General features: G+C 33.5%; 1 protein-coding gene across 5 annotated transcripts in view; it reads right to left on the minus strand.

The window, feature by feature from the left end:
• Positions 1-2,060: 2,060 nt before the first annotated feature.
• LOC107757482 (epidermal growth factor receptor substrate 15-like 1) overlaps positions 2,061-23,180 on the minus strand; it is a 31,277-nt gene continuing 10,157 nt past the window's right edge. Inside the window, exons 12-28 of one of the 5 annotated variants that reach the window (XM_016574957.1) lie at positions 21,472-21,534; positions 21,200-21,220; positions 20,839-20,924; positions 18,877-18,909; positions 18,660-18,732; positions 14,756-14,917; positions 14,460-14,657; positions 14,082-14,246; positions 12,706-12,811; positions 12,420-12,470; positions 11,733-11,869; positions 11,589-11,649; positions 10,013-10,095; positions 9,731-9,821; positions 6,233-6,391; positions 3,213-3,229; positions 2,061-2,375 (exon numbers count right to left, since the gene is read on the minus strand). In XM_016574957.1, the coding sequence (XP_016430443.1) occupies positions 2,229-2,375; positions 3,213-3,229; positions 6,233-6,391; positions 9,731-9,821; positions 10,013-10,095; positions 11,589-11,649; positions 11,733-11,869; positions 12,420-12,470; positions 12,706-12,811; positions 14,082-14,246; positions 14,460-14,657; positions 14,756-14,917; positions 18,660-18,732; positions 18,877-18,909; positions 20,839-20,924; positions 21,200-21,220; positions 21,472-21,534 (1,653 nt within the window). In that variant the 3' untranslated portion in view covers positions 2,061-2,228. Of the gene's footprint in view, positions 2,376-3,212; positions 3,230-6,185; positions 6,392-9,730; positions 9,822-10,012; positions 10,096-11,588; positions 11,650-11,732; positions 11,870-12,419; positions 12,471-12,705; positions 12,812-14,081; positions 14,247-14,459; positions 14,658-14,755; positions 14,918-18,659; positions 18,733-18,876; positions 18,910-20,838; positions 20,925-21,199; positions 21,221-21,471; positions 21,535-23,180 lie in introns of all 5 variants that reach the window. The other 4 variants (XM_016574959.1, XM_016574955.1, XM_016574956.1 and 1 more) reach the window with 4 other exon arrangements.

Below are 23,180 nucleotides of genomic sequence, written 5' to 3' on the forward strand. Positions count from 1 at the left end.
ACCATTTGAAAGTTTCTTTTTTCTTGACAAACACGTATGAACTGAATAGAAGAGTGACGTATACGTGCATCTGAAATGTTTTGTTTATTCTGTGAAATCAAGGGACAACATACGGAGCATGAACATTTCCAAAGGAATCTAAGCATTACTAAATCACTATCAATGCAGTCTGAAATCCTTAAAATGTTTCGAGTTACACATGTGCAGTTACTCAGTTTCATAGGACAAATAGAACACATAATATACATGGTTAATGTATACTCTGATACATTTCTCTATCAGGTTAATATCTGTCTTATCTACACAGGCAAGGGTTAAAAGCAGGCCAAAAAGGAATGCAATCAGCTTGAGTTTTATCTGACGTATACCCAAAATTATGACAGTAACTAAAAAAAAAAAACACTTTAATAAAAAAGACAAAATATGGATAATAAAACAGGATATGAAAACATGAAATGAATTTACAGGTATTACAACAAATAAACTTGTACATCAGTCCAACAAAGAATGATTGACAGAACGATCAAAAGATTGAATGAACAAACAAACAAACGAAGGAACGATATAGAACGATAGATAAACAGACAAACGATAGAACAAAAAGAACAAACAATAAAAAAACAAACAGAACGTACAAAAATAAAATATAGAAAAGAATGAACGAACCGAGGAACGAACGAATGATAGATAAACAAGAAAATGCATGATAGATAGAACTAATGAACAAATGATAGACAGAATGATAGATATAGCACTAACGAACAATATATAGAACGAACAAAAAAATGATATAGATGATAGATAGAACGATCAATATAACGACAGAAAATGTTTTGAAAAAATATTTCTAGCAAATACATAAAAAAAAAAAAAATTCCTAACTGTTGAGTCCTGCAGTGGTGTCAACAATCTAAACCATTTAATATGGTCAAATTAAAAAGAAAAAAAATCAGTGCAGTTGTAGAAGCTTTGCTACAATGAGGTTAGCTCAAAAGATGGCCAGTGTGAAAGCGTTTGGGGGCCACTGAAAATCTCAAGATTTGTACAAGACCGATGTATAACATTGATTGAACTTGTACATCAGTCCAACAAAGAATGATTGACAGAACGATCAAAAGATTGAATGAACAAACAAACAAACGAAGGAACGATATAGAACGATAGATAAACAGACAAACGATAGAACAAAAAGAACAAACAATAAAAAAACAAACAGAACGTACAAAAATAAAATATAGAAAAGAATGAACGAACCGAGGAACGAACGAATGATAGATAAACAAGAAAATGCATGATAGATAGAACTAATGAACAAATGATAGACAGAATGATAGATATAGCACTAACGAACAAAGCACAAACGAACAATATATAGAACGAACAAAAAAATGATATAGATGATAGATAGAACGATCAATATAACGACAGAAAATGTTTTGAAAAAATATTTCTAGCAAATACATAAAAAAAAAAAAAAATTCCTAACTGTTGAGTCCTGCAGTGGTGTCAACAATCTAAACCATTTAATATGGTCAAATTAAAAAGAAAAAAAATCAGTGCAGTTGTAGAAGCTTTGCTGAACCTTCTTCTCTGAACAATACAATGAAAAAATAAAAATAAAAATAAGTTCAGCTTTACGTCACGTCAAGAGCTACTTACAGGCATTTAGTCTGCAGGCGCTGCAGTAATTCCAGTGTGTACCATACTGACTACAGCCAGAGCCAGTAAAAGTTATTATTTAGCAGATGCTCTTTATCCAAATCGACTTACAGTACGCTTACAGCAATTTAATTCAGGAAGAAACCTGGAATTAGGTGACTTGCTCAAGGGCTCGAAAGGAGGGAGTGTAGCGTCAGTAATTCAAGTTTCTAGTTCAACCCTACCTGGGATCCAAACACAACTTTCTTAGCGGTTTCTCAGTCCCCTTTTCCTATCCAGTGGAGATAATGATCTGCAGAGACCAATAACGGTCTTCAAATGTCCATGGCTCTGTTGATGCACATTTACACACACAAATACACTTTAAATAAACTATATACTCCATCTGAGAGGTTAATGCAGTGCATGTCGAGTGAATTAGCTGAATCACAAACCATAGGCCGCACTCCTGCACATGAACACAAAAGGACAGAGGTTTAACGGTCTTGCATGTGTTTTATCTTGGTCCATCACGCACGCACACAATCGTTGCTGTAGTGTACACAAGGGTGGATGTGAGGGGAAGGCGGTCAGGCATTGGACATCTCGGCCTTGCTGAGAGCGATGGCCAGTTCCAGGTCTTCCTGCTCCTGCTGGCGGAGTCTCTTCAGCCGTTCCCGTTCCGCTCTCTCGCTTTCCCGCTTCGCCCACTCCATCTGCTGGGCTTCATTCCCAAACTGGGCCGGAAAAACAGGAACACGCCACGTTAAGAGCCATTGGTCCCAAACTGGGGATTGCACAATGGTGTGAATCACTGTGGTCAAGCTGTGGTCTGAACTGATCGGTACAGTGCTTTGCTTTAAAAATCAAGTTTAAAGTACTAAATTGATAGACAGACACATATTTGCATATATACAAACAGCTACACAAATAATAAATATTTTAATGCCAATTTTTACCCAAAAAGTTTCAGTAGTAACATTGGAAGTCATCAAAAAAATATTTCTGTGCCACTGGATTGTTTAGTCATCAAAAATGACCAGCCTACAAAAAAATGCATAGAAATGTCTTGTTATGCTAAATTATTACCAAATGTTGGATTAAATCTTGTTATCAACTTGCACAGGTTTTGTATTTCTTTTTGGAACCAACACATAGTAGGCATTGTTTATCTGATCTTATACGCCTCAGTTTTTGAATGAACATTGCCAAAATTATCTGCAAATAAAGCTTTTTTCACTCAAGCTCAGTTTAATGAAGCCTATAATAAAAATCAATTCCAAAAAGAGGTACAAAACCTGTGCTCCTTGAAAGAAACATGATAATATAGCATAATGAGAAATAAGAAGTTTTCAAAAGGCCAGCCATTTTTGACTGAGAATGCCAAATTAAAGGATTTTCAGCAACAGCACAAGGGTTTAAAGTGTGTAGATTGATCTTGCACGTGTACAAATGTAAAATTTGTAAAAGCATGCATGAACATTTTCTGTGTCAAATTATTCAGTGACCTTCATTTGTCATTGCAAAACGGCAAAAGACACAAAAATTTGCTTCATTTTCAGACATCTTCTTACCTTAATACGCTCAGTTCCTGCAAGAGAGGAATGGATTACAAAAAAAAACACAAAAGAGATTTACACCAAACTACCACGCAACCATCCACCGAACTGCAAACGCACGCACACAAATGCTGATTGGACACCAACAGACCACTACCACTGATGACTCATGATGGACCTTTTTAATTGGTCGTTAATAGCGAATGATGTCATGGACAGGAAAATGAACATGCATTGATCTCATGCAGCAAGATAATGACAGAAGGAAAAGACATTACAAAGCTTTTTCAATTGAGAGCTTCAAATCGTGTACAGTGATATATAGGCGTAATATATGCAACATAACATGCACAATAAGTTGACTACAGGTGAATGAGAGCGTTGCTAAACCATCCTGAAGGACACAGAAAAACTGAATTGAAACTTTTTTTTTTTGTAATATCACATGCATCAACTACAGCTACAACTTAATTATAATTTGTTGAGACTCATTCAGATGAGTTTGTTAAAATGCCTACATTTTTTTGTTGCCATTTTCTTGGTAGTAATGCATCTTTTTTTGAAAATACACGGTTATAATCCCATTGGCATTTCGTAAACATAAATTTTTTATTGTAAACGGTGCAATTATCATTCTTACAGGGAGTTTTTGGTCACGTAACAAACCAGAGATGGTTTAGCAAGTCTATTGCACCCAAGTCATGCACAGCGATACTAAGCACAGGTGGCAGGGCAGATGAAGATGATGCGGCTCTAGGATCAAGCGGATTTGCAGTATGGAGCGCACAGTGATCCCATGCGGAGGAAAACGACAGCCTGAGAGCTGAGTAGTGATACTGACACTTCCCATGTCAAACGATCGCCCCTTATTGACTTTGAAATGGGACATCGCGGTCATTTTTCTGAATACTTTGACTTCAATTCTCCTCCTTTAGTAAACAAGTTCCCTAAATCTTCTATGTGATTTCAAACATGAGGATAAAGGTTTAAGTGAGCTGAAAATACATCGGTTGAGATAAGATTGAGATGATGATTATACTTGTTCCACTAACTTGTGGAAGTGTGACCACACGGCAGATGTGTCAATACAAGCTTTCCACACTTCTTGAAATATGACCTGATGGCTGATAAGGGAACGGTGAGAACCAGAGCTAGTTTAGAAAGAGTACATTATAAGGATGAGATGTTTGACGAAAGGAAGGAAGAAAGAAAGAAAGAAAGAACTTTCACGACAGTTACATTAGTTTACATTGGATAACTCTATAAAACATTGACAATTTGTTTGAGTGAACGAAAGTTTGGGACGTTTACAAAACTAAAGTTTCTTTTAGTTGCCAATCAGATGATCCATGCTGCATGATCATGTTTAAGTGAACAACTTTTCGAGATGCAAGAAAATTTAAATTTCTGTTAGGAAACAATCAGACGGCCCAACTTTGCAGACAATGAGGCTAAAATATTGACAATAGACACATTGGTGAAACAATAAACTGACGTTTTGTTCAAATTAACAAACTATCAACATTTGAGATGAAAATACTGATATTATGAATTTTAATTATATTACAAACACTGATGTTTTTTAAGCCAAAAAAATTTGGAATGCAAGAAAATTTACATTTCTCTTTTAGGAAATGATCAGAAGGTCCAACTTTGCGGACCATGAGGCGAAAATACTGACAATAGACAAAGTGCTTAAACCAACACTGAGTTTAAATAAACTAGCTAGATTTGAGACAAAATCACTGATATTACAAACTTTGATTATACTACAAACACTGATATTTAAGCAAAACAAATTTGATCCAAGAAAATGTGCGTTTCTCTTAGGAGCCAATCAGATGGTTCATTTTGCAGACAAAGAAGTGACAATACTAACATCAGACACATTAATAACACTAACACTGACATTTTGTTTAAGCTAACGAACTTTCGTGTTAACAAAATTATTTCCCTTCACATGCGAATCAGAAGGTTCACACTCGTCTATATAGGGAAAATACTGACATCGGGTACATAGATTCTACTTTAAACACTGACGTTTTGTTTGAACGAAAAAAATTTTGTGATGCTCACGAAACAGATTATTTTAGGAGCCAATTAGATGGTACACTTCGCAGACGATTAAGCGAAAAAACTGACATAGTACATACATTTTAGTATAAACACTGACATTTTATGAGAACAAACTTGTGGATTGCGAGAAAACTTGCATCTGTATTAGATAAGAAGCAAAATACTGACACTGTGCACATAGTAACAATAAGCACTGAATTTTTTTTGTATGTCACTTAAATTTACAAGTAAACAGGAAAATATAATCTAAGTTGCTATATGATTTTTAACCTCATTATGCATAGCTTTTTGCAAATATTTACCACCAAACTAAAATTTGTGTAAACTATACACTAACTTATCTTGATTTTAAGTACATTCAAACAAGACCTTACTTTGCTTCTGAATGACAATTGCAGCCTGAACAGTGTTCCTTTGAAAAACAAGACACATTTGCATAAAAGCTTTTAAAAAAAAAGTCACAGAAGAACAGCGAGAAGCCACATTAGCTTAGCCGAGAGCGCTTGGTATCACCAAGTGTGACTGCTCCTCTTCCCACAAGCCCATGCAAACGCTGAGCAAAACGACAGATGACATCATAGCCATGTGCACCACAAACAACTGTATTTGAGTCAATGAAAGAGATAGAGATGATGTCTGGCTGCTTGATTAGGGCTTATTATCCAGAATTCTGTGCGTTGGTGAGTTAATCACAGATAGATGGACTGCAGACATGGAGGAAACTAAATGAGTAGCTGGCACAAGGCGACAGACTGAGCGATACAGAAGCCAATGGTGCGGTCTGCTCTAGAAAACCTCACTGATAATCACTAGAAAGCAGTTTTTTTTTTGGTTTGTTGGTTGGTTTGATTTCAATTTTGGAAAGAAACAAGTGGACCGGACAAGAGGAGAGTATCACTAAGCTCAACTTACAGAGCTGAAGTCTGCAAAACCCAATGAAGAGTCTTTAGAGGCTTTACTTGAGGCAGATGGAGCAAACGGGTCTTTGCCACTAAACGGATCTCCCACCCCCTTTTTACTCTGAAATGGATCAGCAGGGTCGGCACTGAAGGGCTGGAAAGGATCGCTCGTCTTGGCCGAATCGGCGGATCCAGGCACGTTTACTGGAGTGCTTTTACCTGTTGAAAAACAGCAGTTTTCATTTTGAACGTCTAAGCCAACCGTTGCGTTTCATTTTCGACAAGCTAAATGAAAATTCATTGGTCCTGTGTAACTTTATAATAACCATCTAACAAATTCTAATTGCTTTATTTACTAAGCAATAATAGAAAACATATAGCACTAGCTCATTACTGATTTATGGCATTTGAACCTACAATCTTTTGTTTACCAACCCAGATCTTTAACCACTACACCACAACACCCCCACACATTTGACAAAAACAATGGAAAACCAGTGTTTAAGCATCATATAATGTATAATGTGTGATGATTTTAAGACATATTTCAACATAAAAAAAAACATCATTAATATTACAATATTTAACATATATAACATTAATTTTTTTAAAGGACTTAATACTTATTAATCTAGGACACCATAAATCAAAAGTGGCAGTTAAGACATTTATAATGTTACAAAAGGTTTCGATTTCAAATAAATGCTGTTTTTTTTAACTTTGTATTAAAAAAATCCTGAAAAAATATATCACAGTTCCCACGAAAATATTAAGCAGCAAAACTGTTTTCAAAAAATGATTGAACAGCAAATCAGCATATTAGAATAATTTCTGAAAGATCATGTGACACTGAAAACTGGAGTAATGACTGCTGAAAATTCCGTTTTGCATCACAGGAATAAATTAATTTTTAAAACATATTAAAATAAAAGAGTTATTTTAAATTGTAATAATATTTCATAATATGCTTGTTTTTACTTTACTTTCAATAAAAATACATTTACCCTTGGTGAGTATAAGACTTCTTACAACATTAAAAAAATCTTACTGACCCCAAACTTTTGAACAGTAATGTAATTCTTTGTAAAAAATTAATAAATTTTTGCAATAATACTACATAATAATCAAACAATTGTCATTTGCACATATCCTTCCGAAGCTCAACCAAAAAACCCACAGTGGTTCAAGATTGTATGATGCGGTAACTCGGCTTCAATTCAAAACAACACTGAACTTTCTGTCTCTTTGTACACACCAAATAAGAGCACAAAATATGGCTCACACACTGTTGTTGTTTTACAGAAAAGCAGAATCCTTGCACAAGCAATTTGCTTATTATAGAAATTTGCCCAAGAAATGTAAAGTAATCACAAACCAGTGAGGACCTTCAGATTAAAAAAATGCTTATGCACCCTTTTTTTTTTTTTTTGCCAAGACTGGCATTCACTTACTCGTGAGAACTTTAAACTGGTTGCTGGTTCCTCTAAAGGTGTTAACCACATGTTCAATAGGGCTGTTATTTATACCAGACCAGCAATCAGTTTCTTTCTGTCAGTAAACGGAATACTAAACCGCAAAAAAAAAAAGACTCCACCCTGCTGAGGGAAAGAGGTCAAAATCAAGCCATGCTCTTTAATGATACACTGCGTTAACAAAAATAAATTAATTTTAAATTTTACAACAAAAATTATTTTAGTTTGGGTTTTAAAATTGTAGTCTTCCCAGACAAAACATACATTAATTAGTAAAATACTGCATATTTTTTTTATGTTACTTTACATTTTTATTTAATCTGTTAACTTACTATTGCCATTATGCACGTAACTGCTAAAAAAAAAAAATTATTATTGGATACACATACTTCAACTCCACTTACAATGTTCAAAATGTGTTTTTAAAGGAGAACAAGAGTAAAACGTGAAATACTCAGGGTAAAAATTTGTGGCAGCTAGGCCACACTACCCACTAAAGTGTGTAAACACACACACACACACACACACACACACAGGAAGTGGGGAGGGGTGTGTAGATCAGCGCACGATGCTGGCAGTGCAGGCTAACCGCAGATCATCGAAGCATGTTAGCTATACCACTCTGAGTGCACCGAACAAACCTACTTCTCTAACCTCCCCACCCAATTTTAAACCTCAGTTACACCAGGAAAGCGCTCTCTTGTTTTCTAGGATGAAAAAAAAACATGTTGCACAGAAGAAAAAAAGAGTGAGTTGCACAGATTCGCCTTTCCTCCAACTGCGGACTGCAGAGAGGAAACAGCGCAGGTTTCGCTTATTCCAAGTAACAAATTTATCTTCCATTCAGGTTTGTTTGTGCACCTTTTTGGAGTTGGATGGAGATAGGACTGCGCCACTGTGCATTAAAAAACTAAAAGTAAAAAAAAAGTAAAAGCTTAAGCAAACATATCACGGTTGTACCTCAGTTTCCTGTTGACAACTGATGGGGGAAGTCTTAGATATCATGGACAGTCAAAATTAAGTTTTCTTGAGCTGCTCAAGAGCTTAATAAAAGACTTCTACAACATGAACGTGTGAGCTGTGGTCATCAGCTTCTTGTTCAAAGCAGTTTTGCTTTCACTGATGACAAACAACTAGTTAAAAGAGATGTAGTGATGCTACACTTTGAAGATTTGTCTTCTTCAATGTAAGTGCCAAAAGCATAGAGAAAGATCCACCCAAACAACATTCTCCAGGTCTTTCATGTTGGCTGTTTAGATTGCTTGTTTTGTCTACATTTTGTTTATTGCCACAATTAGCTGTGTATTTGTAGTAATAGTTTAATTTGACATACTAGCTTAAAAACCTTATATGGCTGTACATGAATATAAACTTTTTGAAAAGGGTCCATGTTTGTTTTTGGGCCTTGAGATTAGGGTTGGGTACCGAACTCGGTACTTTTAAGGGTACCGACCGAATTGCATCGGTACTACCGAGTACCGATTCACGTTAAATCAATCGGTGCCAAATTTCGGTACCTGAGAATGCATCTGGGCGCATACAGAGAGAGAAAGAGAGACCATGTGACGTGATGTCACCCCTGCAACTCGTTCAAACAACACACAGGGCAAGCCGAAATGTTCTGAAGTGTGGTTACATTTCTAGGGCCATATGGTTTCTGCGAAAACGCAGACGAGATTGCGGAGTCCATTCATAAAAACGTAATTTACTTTATAGTGCGGAATGCCACGGAATTTGTCAATTTTGGACGAATAAATCAAAAGAAAGGGTTTAATTTTCATTTGATATAAAATAAATGTTTAATGCCTTCATCTGATTTTCAGAAAAAATAAAACAAGAATTTCTGGGGGGGAAAAAAAGAAAAGAAAGAAAGAAAAAGTTTGTAGGGCCCTATTGTTCAAAATGTTGAAATTGAGACTTTTGGACTTCACTGAAATAAATGTTTTTGTAATTACACAGAGAGTAAAGTACCGAAAAAAGGTACCGGTGAGTACCGGCACCGAAATTCAGGTACCGATACCGGTACTGTACCGGTTAAAATGTGAACGGTACCCAACCCTACTTGAGATGAAGGTTAAATGCTTACCACTGGGTGGTTTGGGTCGCGGTGGTATGCTTTTCTTGGGTGGGAGAGCTGGCAAGTCTTGTTTTCGGCTGAAGGGGTCGTCTACAAAGCCCTATATTAAATCGCAGTGGAAAGGAGAAGCGGTGGGCCATTATTAGACACATAAGGTGCAAACCGCGCAAATTATGAGTGGGACATCAATCAAAACCACATCTTAAAAATGTCATGTTGCAAAAGCATGAGAAAGTGAAGTTCCACTATGCTTAAGATGCAAATGTAAAATGTGAAAAAGGTGTTCATTACCTTTGACATTTGGCTGAAGTCTGCAAATCCGCTGCTGCTGCCGAATGAACTGCTTCCGAATGGGTCCAAAGTACCGAAGAAATCTGGAATTGGCAGAGAAAAACAATGAGGCAATAGTCAAGAAAATGGAAAAATTATGTTAGACATTTTGAAATATTTAGAGATTATATTATAAGTAGGGATGCACCGTAAAGAAAATTATGGGCCGAAAACCGAAAATTCTGGATGCACTTGGCCGAAAACCGAAACCAAAAATGCTTTGTAATAATTATTTATTATTTTATTAAATAATATAAAGCAATTTTGTAAGACTTTTTAATGTAACTCAACAATTTTAATGATACTGAATTTAAAAAACACAAGCCAATAAAATAACCATACTTTTATTGAAAGTAACACAAAATTGGACAGAAAATATATTAATATTAAATATCAATATATTATTTTTATTCAGTTCTATGCAACAGAATCTGATTTTTCCCCCCCACTAATTATCCAAATAATGTATAGTCCTACAAAGCTATTAGGCCTTATTTTAATACAAAATTGTTTAAAAAAATAAAAGGTTTTTATTTAAAGTACCAATACATTTTATTTATTTATGAAAATAAGCTACAAAAAAAATGGCAAATAAATACTTTCCTTTCAACATACTTTTCTTTCACCATAACGTTAAATGAAATAAGTAAATACTATTTTTTTATTTAAAATAATATTACGGTCAAGGGTTGGCAAATTACTTATTTGACTACTTTTATTGACTTATTTTTAATTTGACTAAATACAATAATGAATAAATAACCTATAAATAAATGAGTGATTTTTATTTATTTAAAATAATATTATGGTCAATGATCACTGAAGTACTCATCTGACCACTTTTAATAAATACATTAAATTTATTTTATAGTCACTAAATATAGTCAAATATATACTTCATGGGCCTTAATCACAACAGTAATAGGATAAAATAAAATGCATACTGAAGCCATCAAATAGGAGTATTAATTTTCCATTTCAAAAAGTCAAAACAAAATTGTAAAGCATCAGTTTGCTTTGTTGTCTAACTGTTTTTGTTTTGCCTTCAACCCACAGGTTTGAAAAAAAATGTGTTGAGCATTTCCTGGCATCGCCTCAGTGTTCAACAATGCTGCAACAGAATGCTGCATTAACTGTTTACTGAAACAGCAGAGGAATATCACGTCGTTCAGGGTGCCAAAGGGGTCTGCGAGAGGACGTATTGCATGGGAACTCTTTTGACAGCTTCTTCACACGTGTTCTCTCGAACTGCTCTCTGAGTGGCCTTTGGAAAAAAAAAAGACAAAAGTGTCGCCACTGGGCACGGGGTGTGAAAGTATCATCTTGCTTGTGTTGTGTAATGCACCCCAAGCATGTCCCTCAAGGCGTTTGTGAGGAAACAAGGCATTTTCAGCTGATACCAGATCAGTTTCAGAGGTTTAAGTTCTGCTGCATGCAGAGATGAAGAGGCCGATCTTTGCACGGCATCTTCAAAGGAAGGGAGTGGCAGAGATGTTATGATTAAGCTCAACAAGTGAGAGACACATGCAGACTGTACCTTGGCCTTTTGGTTTGGGGCTGGTAGAGCTGAAGGGGTCATTACTTGAAAAATGATGACTCTATAAGACAGAAGAGAAGAGAGAGTTGAGAAACAAATAAGAGAATAAGGGGAATAATGTGATGTTGTTGGTTTTCTGGGTACCTTTGAGGGAAGTGTGGCACTTTTGCTAAAAGGATCAGTGTTGCTGAAGGGGTCTGGCTTCGAGGGTTTCTTGAAGAAATCTTCAGAAGAGTTCCTAAATGGGTCGGCCTCTTTGAAAGGGTCTCCGCCGAAAGGATCTAAAAGATTTTACAAATTAATGTAACTGTCATGGGAAAGTCTTGCATTTGAATAACATAATTTACATTATATCACTTTATCGTGTATATTCAGCCAAATTTTATGAGAGTTGGGGAACGGAAAGCCTCATTTATTACCAAGGGGGAACTGTGCCAAGGTATGTGAACAAAGTTTAATACCATGAAGCTTTGGGCAAGTTTTTATGAAAAACTGAAATGAAATGTGGACAAGTGTGTGTATATATGTCTAATTATATACTTTATATCTAATATTTCATATATTATTTATTATGTTGTATATTTACATATATTTATATTTAACTTATTCATTCACTTATTTTCAGACCTGGCTGAACAGATCATGTTAGTACGCATACTAATAACAGCTTGAAATCTAATATTTTTAGAATGGATTTATCATGGATACTACGTTGATGCCGTATGCATCTAAATATACATTTAGTTAGTAACAGATATATTTATTTGATATCTTCTAAGTTCAGAGCTCAACACTGGAGAGCCGCTTCATGTATTTTGATGGACTGGATACCTGCAACTGTGGAGGTCTGCTTTGAGAATGGGTCATTCTGGAATGGATCGCCTACAACAAACAAAAAGAAAGCAGGAGATGTGTTTAGTAGCTACTACAAAGGCTTCAAAAGCGTGGCCCCAGAATGTGCCACACAACCACCAGTAAACAGAAATTTGAAATTAAACATTTAAGTATTTACTGTTAGTACAGCATCCTGACCCATCTCTAAGGAAGGGAGGTATTTAATTTGAGCAGAACAAAAGGGAAAAATAAAAACATATATAATAATAAATACATGACCTACCTTTGAATGGGTCTGTTTTAAATGGGTCTTCAGACTGGAAGGGGTCCGTGTGCATCTCCTGCGGGGCGCTGTTGAACACAGTGGTTTTCACCTTGAAAGGGTCTTCCTGTAATGGGTTTAAACAAACAATTGTTGACCGTAGATGTTTGCTTTCACACTGATCTGAGGCCTCTTTTATTGATTCTCTTACAGAAGGTTTTGGGTAAGAGGTGCTGAACATGGATCAGCATAAAAGGTTCATTCCTGCCCAGAGCAAATTTATGTCATGTCTGTATTGTTATGTATTGTTTTTTTTCTCAAAGACATTGTAGAAATGTTGTCACATTCATTTTATAGTTGATTATGATAACAGCTTAACCTGCGAGCTTTTAACCCAGATGTCTAAGAAGTAGGCCAACACTATGTTAGGGGTCCAGCCGAAAATAAGAAAAATAAGAAAAGATGGAAAGCACTAGCCATTCAAAAAAAAAAAAAAACTTGAAATAAGAATCTTGAAGTATAAATTTCAGTCATTTTGTGCCTACAATTTGCAGTTTAAGCCAGCACCTCAGCTGTTCCAAATAACATAAGAAGCTCTGTTAATAGTGCTGGGTTTCCAAATTGTATCTTTGCATGCAAGGCATAATTCAGAAAGAAAAGCAAGCAAAGTTCTCCCTCAGAAACCAGAGAATGTCAACAGGAGTTCAATCGCAATCACACAAGGAGTGAGCTTCATGATTCTTCAGAAATACTCTGGGTTTTAAACTTAAATTAGAAAAAACAATAAGTGACAAATAACTGTGCAACTATGAAACTTAATATAATCATAAAGAAATTTAATCAGTCAGGCCTGTTCCCGTTTAAAATGCATGTGTATACGTGTATGTGTGTGTGTGTGTGTTTTTGTGACGTATGAGGACACAAATTTGTATAATGACATGGATATGACATAGGTATTACAAGGAGAAGGTATAAAAAAAAATATATACTTGTATTAATTTTATATTTTGTATTATTTTAAAACATGCTTGTAGTATTATTTTATATAATAAATATAGTATATCATTTTTTATAACAATTACATAACAAATACTTATATAAATATTTATTAAATAAATAACAATAACAGCAAAAACAATTATATAACAATATATAAAAGTGTGTTTTTGTTTTATTACGTTTAAAAAAAAAGTAATAAAAATAAACATGTATTAATATATATGTTAATTATAATAAAAAACAAAACAAATATAAATAATAATACATTTATATTACATTTAGTCATTTAGCAGATGCTTTTATTAAAACATCAATTAATTATATATATGATTTATTTTATTGCCATTCTAAGTACTAAATTTGGAGAGGAGCTTAAAATACAACGTAAACTTTCTCACCATAGCTCCGAAACCGCCATTCTCCTTCTCTGGAAAGCCTTCGCTCATGTCGGCCAGGTTGGTCATGCTGCCGCCGTGGGTTCCGTTCAGGGTGCTGCTGTACTGCTCGATGCTCTTGCTGATCTCGTGTTGGCTGTCCTGGATCTGGGAGAGTTTACTCCGAGCCTGCAACATACACACATCAGTTTTTATTCCATTATATACTGAAACGCTTAGCACATTTTCTTTTTTCTGGCATTATTAGATAAAGCAGTTTCTGGTGGCTGCCTTCTAGTGTCATAAGCAACCCTATATGCATGAATGCATTTGAAATCTTGACATCTTTTAAGTGTTCGTCACCCCTAGTGGTTTGAATATAAAATGCTCTGAAGGCACAACCTGGTTGATCTCATCCTGTGTGGCTCTGAGGGACTTTATGATGGTTTCTAGCTGAATCCTGCCAGCTTGTAGACTCTGCTCTAGCTGAGCTTCCTCCTGCTGCAGACGGTTCAGGTCAGACTTGGCCCGGCCCAGCTCTTTCTCTTGGCTCTGCAGGTCCGACTCCTGCGAGTGGATCTGGGACTGTAGGGATGAGATCTGAACAGAAATAGATTGGATGTGTTTAATGTTTATTGTCACTGACAAAGTGTTGGCTGAGGATATTATAATCCTGTCTTCTCAAGGTTTTCACTCACCATTTGTGACTCTTCCTGGCACTTCTGCCGTACGTCATTAAGCATGTCTTCCAGCTTTGCCTTCTGCTGGTCCATTTCCTCCAGCCGGTCCTGAGCATCCTGCTTCTGCGCCTCAAGCTCCTGGAGGGTAGAGGTCTCTCGGTCCAGATCGTTCTGCATCTCCTGTCAATCAAATCAAATTCAGTTAATAATTAAGCCAACGTACCTTGTAATGACAAGGTAAAAAAAAAAAAAGATACTTTTAAATATCTTAATACTAATTTTCACATATATTAATAATTAAGAATAAAATACTAAAAATAAAAATACTTATTAATAATAACTTAAATATATTTGTAAAATAAATATATTTAACAGAAAAATAATACAAAGTCAAATACTTTAAAATTTATTATATTAATAACTCTTATATATATATTTATATATTTTAATATATTTTATATATTTTATAATGAATATTTTTATAATACAAATCATAGTAAAAATTATTAGTTTTATTATATTTATAATAATAAAATACATTTATGCATGCATTTACTTTTAAATATTATTAACACTAAGAATATTTTTATTTATAATACAAATAATAAAATGTCAATATTATTTATAATAATATATTAAAATACTTCTAAATATATGAATCATACATTAGCTATATTTTTTAATTCATACATTTATCACAGAACATAACAAAATAAAATACATTTAAATATACAATCATGTGAAAAAGTCAGGGCACCCTATTGAATTCCATGGTTTTCTGTATGAGGACATAATTAAACATTATCTGGTCCTTGGCAGGTCTTAACATTTAGAAAATAAAACCTCAGATGAACAACATCACATGACATAGCACACCGTGACATTATTTATTTAGCAAAAATAAAGTCAAGATGGAAAAGCCATGTGTGACAAAGTTAGGACACCCTATGATTCAACTGCCTGTAGATCCACTTTTAGCAGTAATCATTTTCTGTATGACTTTATCAGTCTCTCACATCGTTCTGGAGGAGTTTCGGCTCACTCTTCTTTACAACGTTGCTCAGGTTTATTGAGGTTTGTGGGCATTTGTTTATGCACAGCTCTCGCCACAGCATTTCAGTCAGGATGAGCTCTGGACTTTGACTGGACTGCTGCAACCCTTGATTCTTTTCTTTTCAGCCGTTCTGTTGTAGATTTGCTGGTGTGCTTGGGATCATTGTGCTGTTGCATGACCCAATCTTGCCACAACTTTAGCTGTCGGACAGATGGCCTCACATTTGACTCTAGAATACTTTGGTATACAGAGGAGTTCATGGTCGACTCAATGACTGTGAGGTGCCCAGTTCCTGTGGCTGCCATTTCTCTGAGCGTTACACGGTCTGATCTTGGGGTGAATTTACATCTACGTTTAATATAATTATAATAACTATAATTATAATACAAATAATAACACAATTATCTGTTTTAGTATATGAATATATTTATGAACGTATTTTTAAATATTAATAATACTAATAATTAATAAGTATATTTTATAATTATAATATAAAGAATAATACAATTATCTATATCATTTTTGTAATATATTTAAATGTATTTACATATTAAAATATGTTAATAATCCTTTAAGTATATTTTATAATTTACATTTATCATAGGCTAATAATAAAAATAAAATACTTTTAACAATATAAACTTTACATTTTACTTCACATATTTTTTATATAATAATTATAATATAATTATAATAATAACAATAATAATTAAAATTACTTTAACAATATTCTTAAAATTATAATACAATTACTTTTAAATATATCAATCCTGTGAAGTGAAGTATATTTTATAAGTATTAAAATAAATGTACTGTATACTACTAATAATAATAGCACTGCCAGGTTTACCTGAACCTCTGTGGTCTTGTGTCTGATCGCCTCCTCCGCTTCTCTGATGTCTTGTTCCAAAGTGTATTTCTCTCTATTGAAATAATAAGACAAGAGACACAAAATCTTTTATGAACTGTTGGCAACTTGAAAATATCCCTCATACCTGCCCGCCTTCACACACAAAATCTGTCACACACACAAAACAAAAACCTTGACAGCCAAGAGAAGGTTTTACCTGAGTGTATCCCAGTGTGTGAAAGCAAGAGTGCTGAGGCAGCATGAATAAGCAAGTGAAACAAGAGATTTCGTAAAGGAAACAAACACGTTAAACGGACACTGTGAAGAGGGGAAGGAGGTGAGATGAGGAGAGGGAAACTCATCCACCACCAAGAGCTCGCAGGTACCTTTCCTCTTTCTTTGAAGGGTGCGTGTTAGCATGAGAGTCAGTTCAGGGTCATCTATAAGGCAACTGTTCAGAAAAGGACAAATATGCTAGACTGGGTGGGGTGAGCCAACGAGAAAAATGGACAACAGGAGGCAGCAAAATCCGGGCAAAAAAATCTGCACCTCCTCAAAATAAAACAAAAACTGAAATTTTATAATGAATATTTTTATAATACAAATCATAGTAAAAATTATTAGTTTTATTATATTTATAATAATAAAATACATTTATGCATGCATTTACTTTTAAATATTATTAACACTAAGAATATTTTTATTTATAATACAAATAATAAAATGTCAATATTATTTATAATAATATATTAAAATACTTCTAAATATATGAATCATACATTAGCTATATTTTTTAATTCATACATTTATCACAGAACATAACAAAATAAAATACATTTAAATATACAATCATGTGAAAAAGTCAGGGCACCCTATTGAATTCCATGGTTTTCTGTATGAGGACATAATTAAACATTATCTGGTCCTTGGCAGGTCTTAACATTTAGAAAATAAAACCTCAGATGAACAACATCACATGACATAGCACACCGTGACATTATTTATTTAGCAAAAATAAAGTCAAGATGGAAAAGCCATGTGTGACAAAGTTAGGACACCCTATGATTCAACTGCCTGTAGATCCACTTTTAGCAGTAATCATTTTCTGTATGACTTTATCAGTCTCTCACATCGTTCTGGAGGAGTTTCGGCTCACTCTTCTTTACAACGTTGCTCAGGTTTATTGAGGTTTGTGGGCATTTGTTTATGCACAGCTCTCGCCACAGCATTTCAGTCAGGATGAGCTCTGGACTTTGACTGGACTGCTGCAACCCTTGATTCTTTTCTTTTCAGCCGTTCTGTTGTAGATTTGCTGGTGTGCTTGGGATCATTGTGCTGTTGCATGACCCAATCTTGCCACAACTTTAGCTGTCGGACAGATGGCCTCACATTTGACTCTAGAATACTTTGGTATACAGAGGAGTTCATGGTCGACTCAATGACTGTGAGGTGCCCAGTTCCTGTGGCTGCCATTTCTCTGAGCGTTACACGGTCTGATCTTGGGGTGAATTTACATCTACGTTTAATATAATTATAATAACTATAATTATAATACAAATAATAACACAATTATCTGTTTTAGTATATGAATATATTTATGAACGTATTTTTAAATATTAATAATACTAATAATTAATAAGTATATTTTATAATTATAATATAAAGAATAATACAATTATCTATATCATTTTTGTAATATATTTAAATGTATTTACATATTAAAATATGTTAATAATCCTTTAAGTATATTTTATAATTTACATTTATCATAGGCTAATAATAAAAATAAAATACTTTTAACAATATAAACTTTACATTTTACTTCACATATTTTTTATATAATAATTATAATATAATTATAATAATAACAATAATAATTAAAATTACTTTAACAATATTCTTAAAATTATAATACAATTACTTTTAAATATATCAATCCTGTGAAGTGAAGTATATTTTATAAGTATTAAAATAAATGTACTGTATACTACTAATAATAATAGCACTGCCAGGTTTACCTGAACCTCTGTGGTCTTGTGTCTGATCGCCTCCTCCGCTTCTCTGATGTCTTGTTCCAAAGTGTATTTCTCTCTATTGAAATAATAAGACAAGAGACACAAAATCTTTTATGAACTGTTGGCAACTTGAAAATATCCCTCATACCTGCCCGCCTTCACACACAAAATCTGTCACACACACAAAACAAAAACCTTGACAGCCAAGAGAAGGTTTTACCTGAGTGTATCCCAGTGTGTGAAAGCAAGAGTGCTGAGGCAGCATGAATAAGCAAGTGAAACAAGAGATTTCGTAAAGGAAACAAACACGTTAAACGGACACTGTGAAGAGGGGAAGGAGGTGAGATGAGGAGAGGGAAACTCATCCACCACCAAGAGCTCGCAGGTACCTTTCCTCTTTCTTTGAAGGGTGCGTGTTAGCATGAGAGTCAGTTCAGGGTCATCTATAAGGCAACTGTTCAGAAAAGGACAAATATGCTAGACTGGGTGGGGTGAGCCAACGAGAAAAATGGACAACAGGAGGCAGCAAAATCCGGGCAAAAAAATCTGCACCTCCTCAAAATAAAACAAAAACTGAAACTGCATCAATTTTTTTAACATTTAAAAAAAAATGTCCACACTGAAAAGCATTTTGTTTACAATACACAATTACTACCTAAAAATCTTTTAAAAAATGTAAAAAAAAAAAAAACACTTTAATAAATATTCACACACTTTGGACAGCGGCAGATTTGTATTTTTTTTTCCAGTACCTAAGAGAAATAGTTAAAAATACTGTTTGCTGTCTGTTGTGTTTATTTTTCTGAGTATGATTCAGAAGAATTCAGAAGAATTAAGAGAACTAGAAGGGATTTACATAGCAACATTTCTACGCATGGACAAACAGTTATTAAAACACTTTGCATGCTTGTTTTCACAAGTTCAACAACACTTAAAGAAATCTAAATATTTTAAATATATTTTAACACTTTTAAAATACTTTTATAACATATTTATCAAAGAATTATAATAAAAATAAACATTTAAACATTTATTATATTAACAATACATTTATTTAATATATTGTTATAATATATATATTTACATAGTTTTATAAGTTTTAAAAATATTTTGAAATAGTATTTTTGGTTTTATTTTTTTTAAAGGTCAAGTAATTTTGTTGTGCTTTAGACATTTTATTCGTTTTTTAAGAATATGTCTATATAGTTTATATTCATTTGAATTTCAGTTTTACTTTTAGCTATACTATTACATCAAGTTAAACTACATAAAAAAATTGAAATATTGCCTAGGCAACTAGGTGAAATAAAACAATTTAAGTTTTTTTTTTTTTTATATGGTTTCGGTTTTAGTTTTAGTTTACTATAATAACCATGGTACACACAGTATCATTCAAATTTTTGCATAAAGCAAATACGTGCTTTCAGTATTTTTCAGGATTCTTTGATGAATGTAAAGTGAACTTTCTATTTGAAATAGATTTTTTGTGACATTACATTATGTCTGTATGGTCACTTTTAATCAATTTAATGAGTCCTTGCTGAAATAACTTCTAATTTCTTTTAAAAAAAAATGCTTACTGACCCCAAACTTAAAAAAAAAAAGTTGTGTGTGTATCATTAAATTCATTAAATTAAAGCTGCAGTCCGTAAGTTTTGCCTCTTTGTCGCCATCTCTGTTTGAAAACCTGCAATTGCAGTTGTGTGCGGAATTATCTTCCTTGTGTGGGTTGTGCGGCAGCCCGGCTCCAGCGCGGATGAATCTAATGTTTTGAGGAGTATGTGTGGCAGTCAGTCACCGCACCGGTGTGAATATTGTACTTTACACTCACAGATTCTAGACTACGTCTTGGAATATATGACTCAAATAAGCATTTTCACTGGATATTGTCATCTGAACAAGTAAGTAACAAGTCTGCCACCTTTGTTCTGACCAACTGAGGAAAAAAGCATTACAATAAATCGCGCTACCAATGGTGATTTAATCTAAATGAGCTCATATCACATCAAACTGTGTAAATTATTATTATTGTTATACTACATTCTCAAATTGTTAATGTTAACAACATCAGCATTGCGTGACTATGAAAGAAAAAATATTGTATAAATAAAAGTGATTTTTTTTGTTTTTTTTGTCATTTGTTTTCCACACACCACCCTTAAATGCCAGTGTATTTCATTACCTCTGCAGGTGAGCGATCTCTTGACTTATATCGTCCAGTTCTTTAATCCCGGTAAACTCGCCTGAACCCACAGAGCTGGAGCTGTCCTGTATGAAGGGGTCCAGCACATTAAATCAGTCCTGCTGCATCTGAACCACACATAAGCACAGCACCACACAAACAGAAGGGTAGAGAACACCAAGGAGCCACACACAGGAGAAGAGACCAGCTTGTCTTCCACCTCTGGTGTTCAAAATATGGGGAAGTCAAGACACAGCACCATTTCACAGCACTGGATCTCTCACAAATGCTTTTCAACTCAACGTCTCGGCTAACCGACCATCGAAAGCATTTGTTCAGGTTTTTTCCAAACATTACCTACCCATAACTTGAACATTATTGCCTGATTTTAGCCAGTGATAACGGCATAAAACATCAGCAGCATTGAAATGTGGATGGAAAGGAAAAGAAGATTGTTTGGTAAGATAAGGTAAGAACTGTTGCGCTTGTGATAAGATGTTAGTGGCTCTCTTGCTGTATTGTGAATCTACTTTCATCTACGTCAAGGGTTTGAAATCCTAACTGTAGAAATAGAACAAATGATACTTAAGTTGAAATACATGGAATGAAAGAACAAAAAAAGAGATTGTTTACCCGGCGCATCTCAGTCAGCGCGGCCATGTCAGAGCCTACTGGTGTCATATAACCCGACAAACTCTGAAAAAACAGGAAGCACTTCAAATGAGGGACAATAATATTGCTTCACATTACATTACACTACTAAAGCAAGCAAAGGTCTGTATAGTAAGCATAATAGTAGTAAATAGCTATTTAATTTAAGTGGTATTTTATCAGCTCATATTGCTCATTATTCATTTAATGTACTGTAGATAATGCAGGTGGGTAAATCTAAAAAAAAAAATACAAAAAAATAAAACTCTGCCAAAAACATGTCCAGGTCATATATTTTCTCTAAAAAAAAATCTAATGAAAAATAGGAAACAGCATTTTGCACAAGGAATGTGGAACCTATTTTAGGACTGTTAAGATCAGCTTTATTTTCAACGTGAGTATTTCAGACTGAAACAAATAAATATTATTAAAATGGTAAAGTATTTATTTAGCATATTACTATTCATTTGTGTATTTAAATTATGCTGATGTAATTTAAATGTAATTTAAAAAAATAAATAAGAAATTTATCTTGACAAGATGATTTTTCCATTACTATATTAAAGTAATGAGATTTTGTTATCAGAATAAAACTTTCTTTTACATTACATTAAATTACAAATACAAATTACATACAAATTTCATTGTTTAATGTAATACATTTTATATATTATGACATAAATAATTTTCCAAATTAAACATATTTTTTGTACATGCATAATGTTCCTGGAAAATATAAAGTATTATTTTGGACTATTAATAAGGTATTATTGATTTTGGGGTAAAATATGACCAGGTCAGTGTTGGTTTAGTATTATTTAAGCACCATCACAGTATTTATTAATCAAAATTAAAATCAGTTTTAATTTTAGTTTAGGTTTTATGATTTTTTTAATTCGTTTTTTTTTTTTATGTATGTGTGTGTTTTATTTATTTCATTCAGTATTATAAAATAAATTGTATTTAAATTTTTTTATTCTATTTTATTTGTATTTTTAAATTGTTTTTAATTAATTTAGTATTAGTAATTTCTAGTATTTCAACCTAACCCAAGGCAAAATTTCAAATTATCGTTCAAGTTTAAGTTATATATATATATATATATATATATATATCAGTTTCCCCTGCCATTATTAGCAGTACAACTGTTTAATGTATGTAACAGGCTGCTACTACTACTACTAAAATTATTAAAACCTCATTTTTAAGTAATAAGCATACAATATTTTTTCAATGTTTTAAGTGTAATATTAAATGACCTTTATTTTCCAAAAAAATTTAATTTGTTTAATTTTCATTACTTAAAAGATAGATTAAATGAATGTTTTATGCCTTAAAAAAATGTAAATACACAATTTCTGAGCAAAAAATCATAAGGCTATTGTAAGAATAAATTAAACTTGTTTTATGCTTTCAAATAATTAGACATGCTAAAACAGAATTTGGTAACAATAAAACATAAGGTTGGAAAAAATAAAACATTTCATAGGGCCCTAAACATGTAATATTTGTTAAACTTTTAATAAATCATGATTTTAACATGCTTTTTGATTAATAAAATGTAATTTAACCATTAAAAAGGAGTCCAGAAACCCGCCAAACCCGCCCAAGCCGTAAACCTAGGGGAAACACTGTATATGAATTGGGTGTTCGTCAAAGATTGCATGCGGTCGGAGATTCCCGTGTTTACA

Source organism: Sinocyclocheilus rhinocerous, unplaced genomic scaffold (genome assembly GCF_001515625.1).
Source record: "Sinocyclocheilus rhinocerous isolate Xijiao unplaced genomic scaffold, SAMN03320098_v1.1 scaffold2578, whole genome shotgun sequence".
NCBI lineage: Eukaryota > Metazoa > Chordata > Actinopteri > Cypriniformes > Cyprinidae > Sinocyclocheilus > Sinocyclocheilus rhinocerous.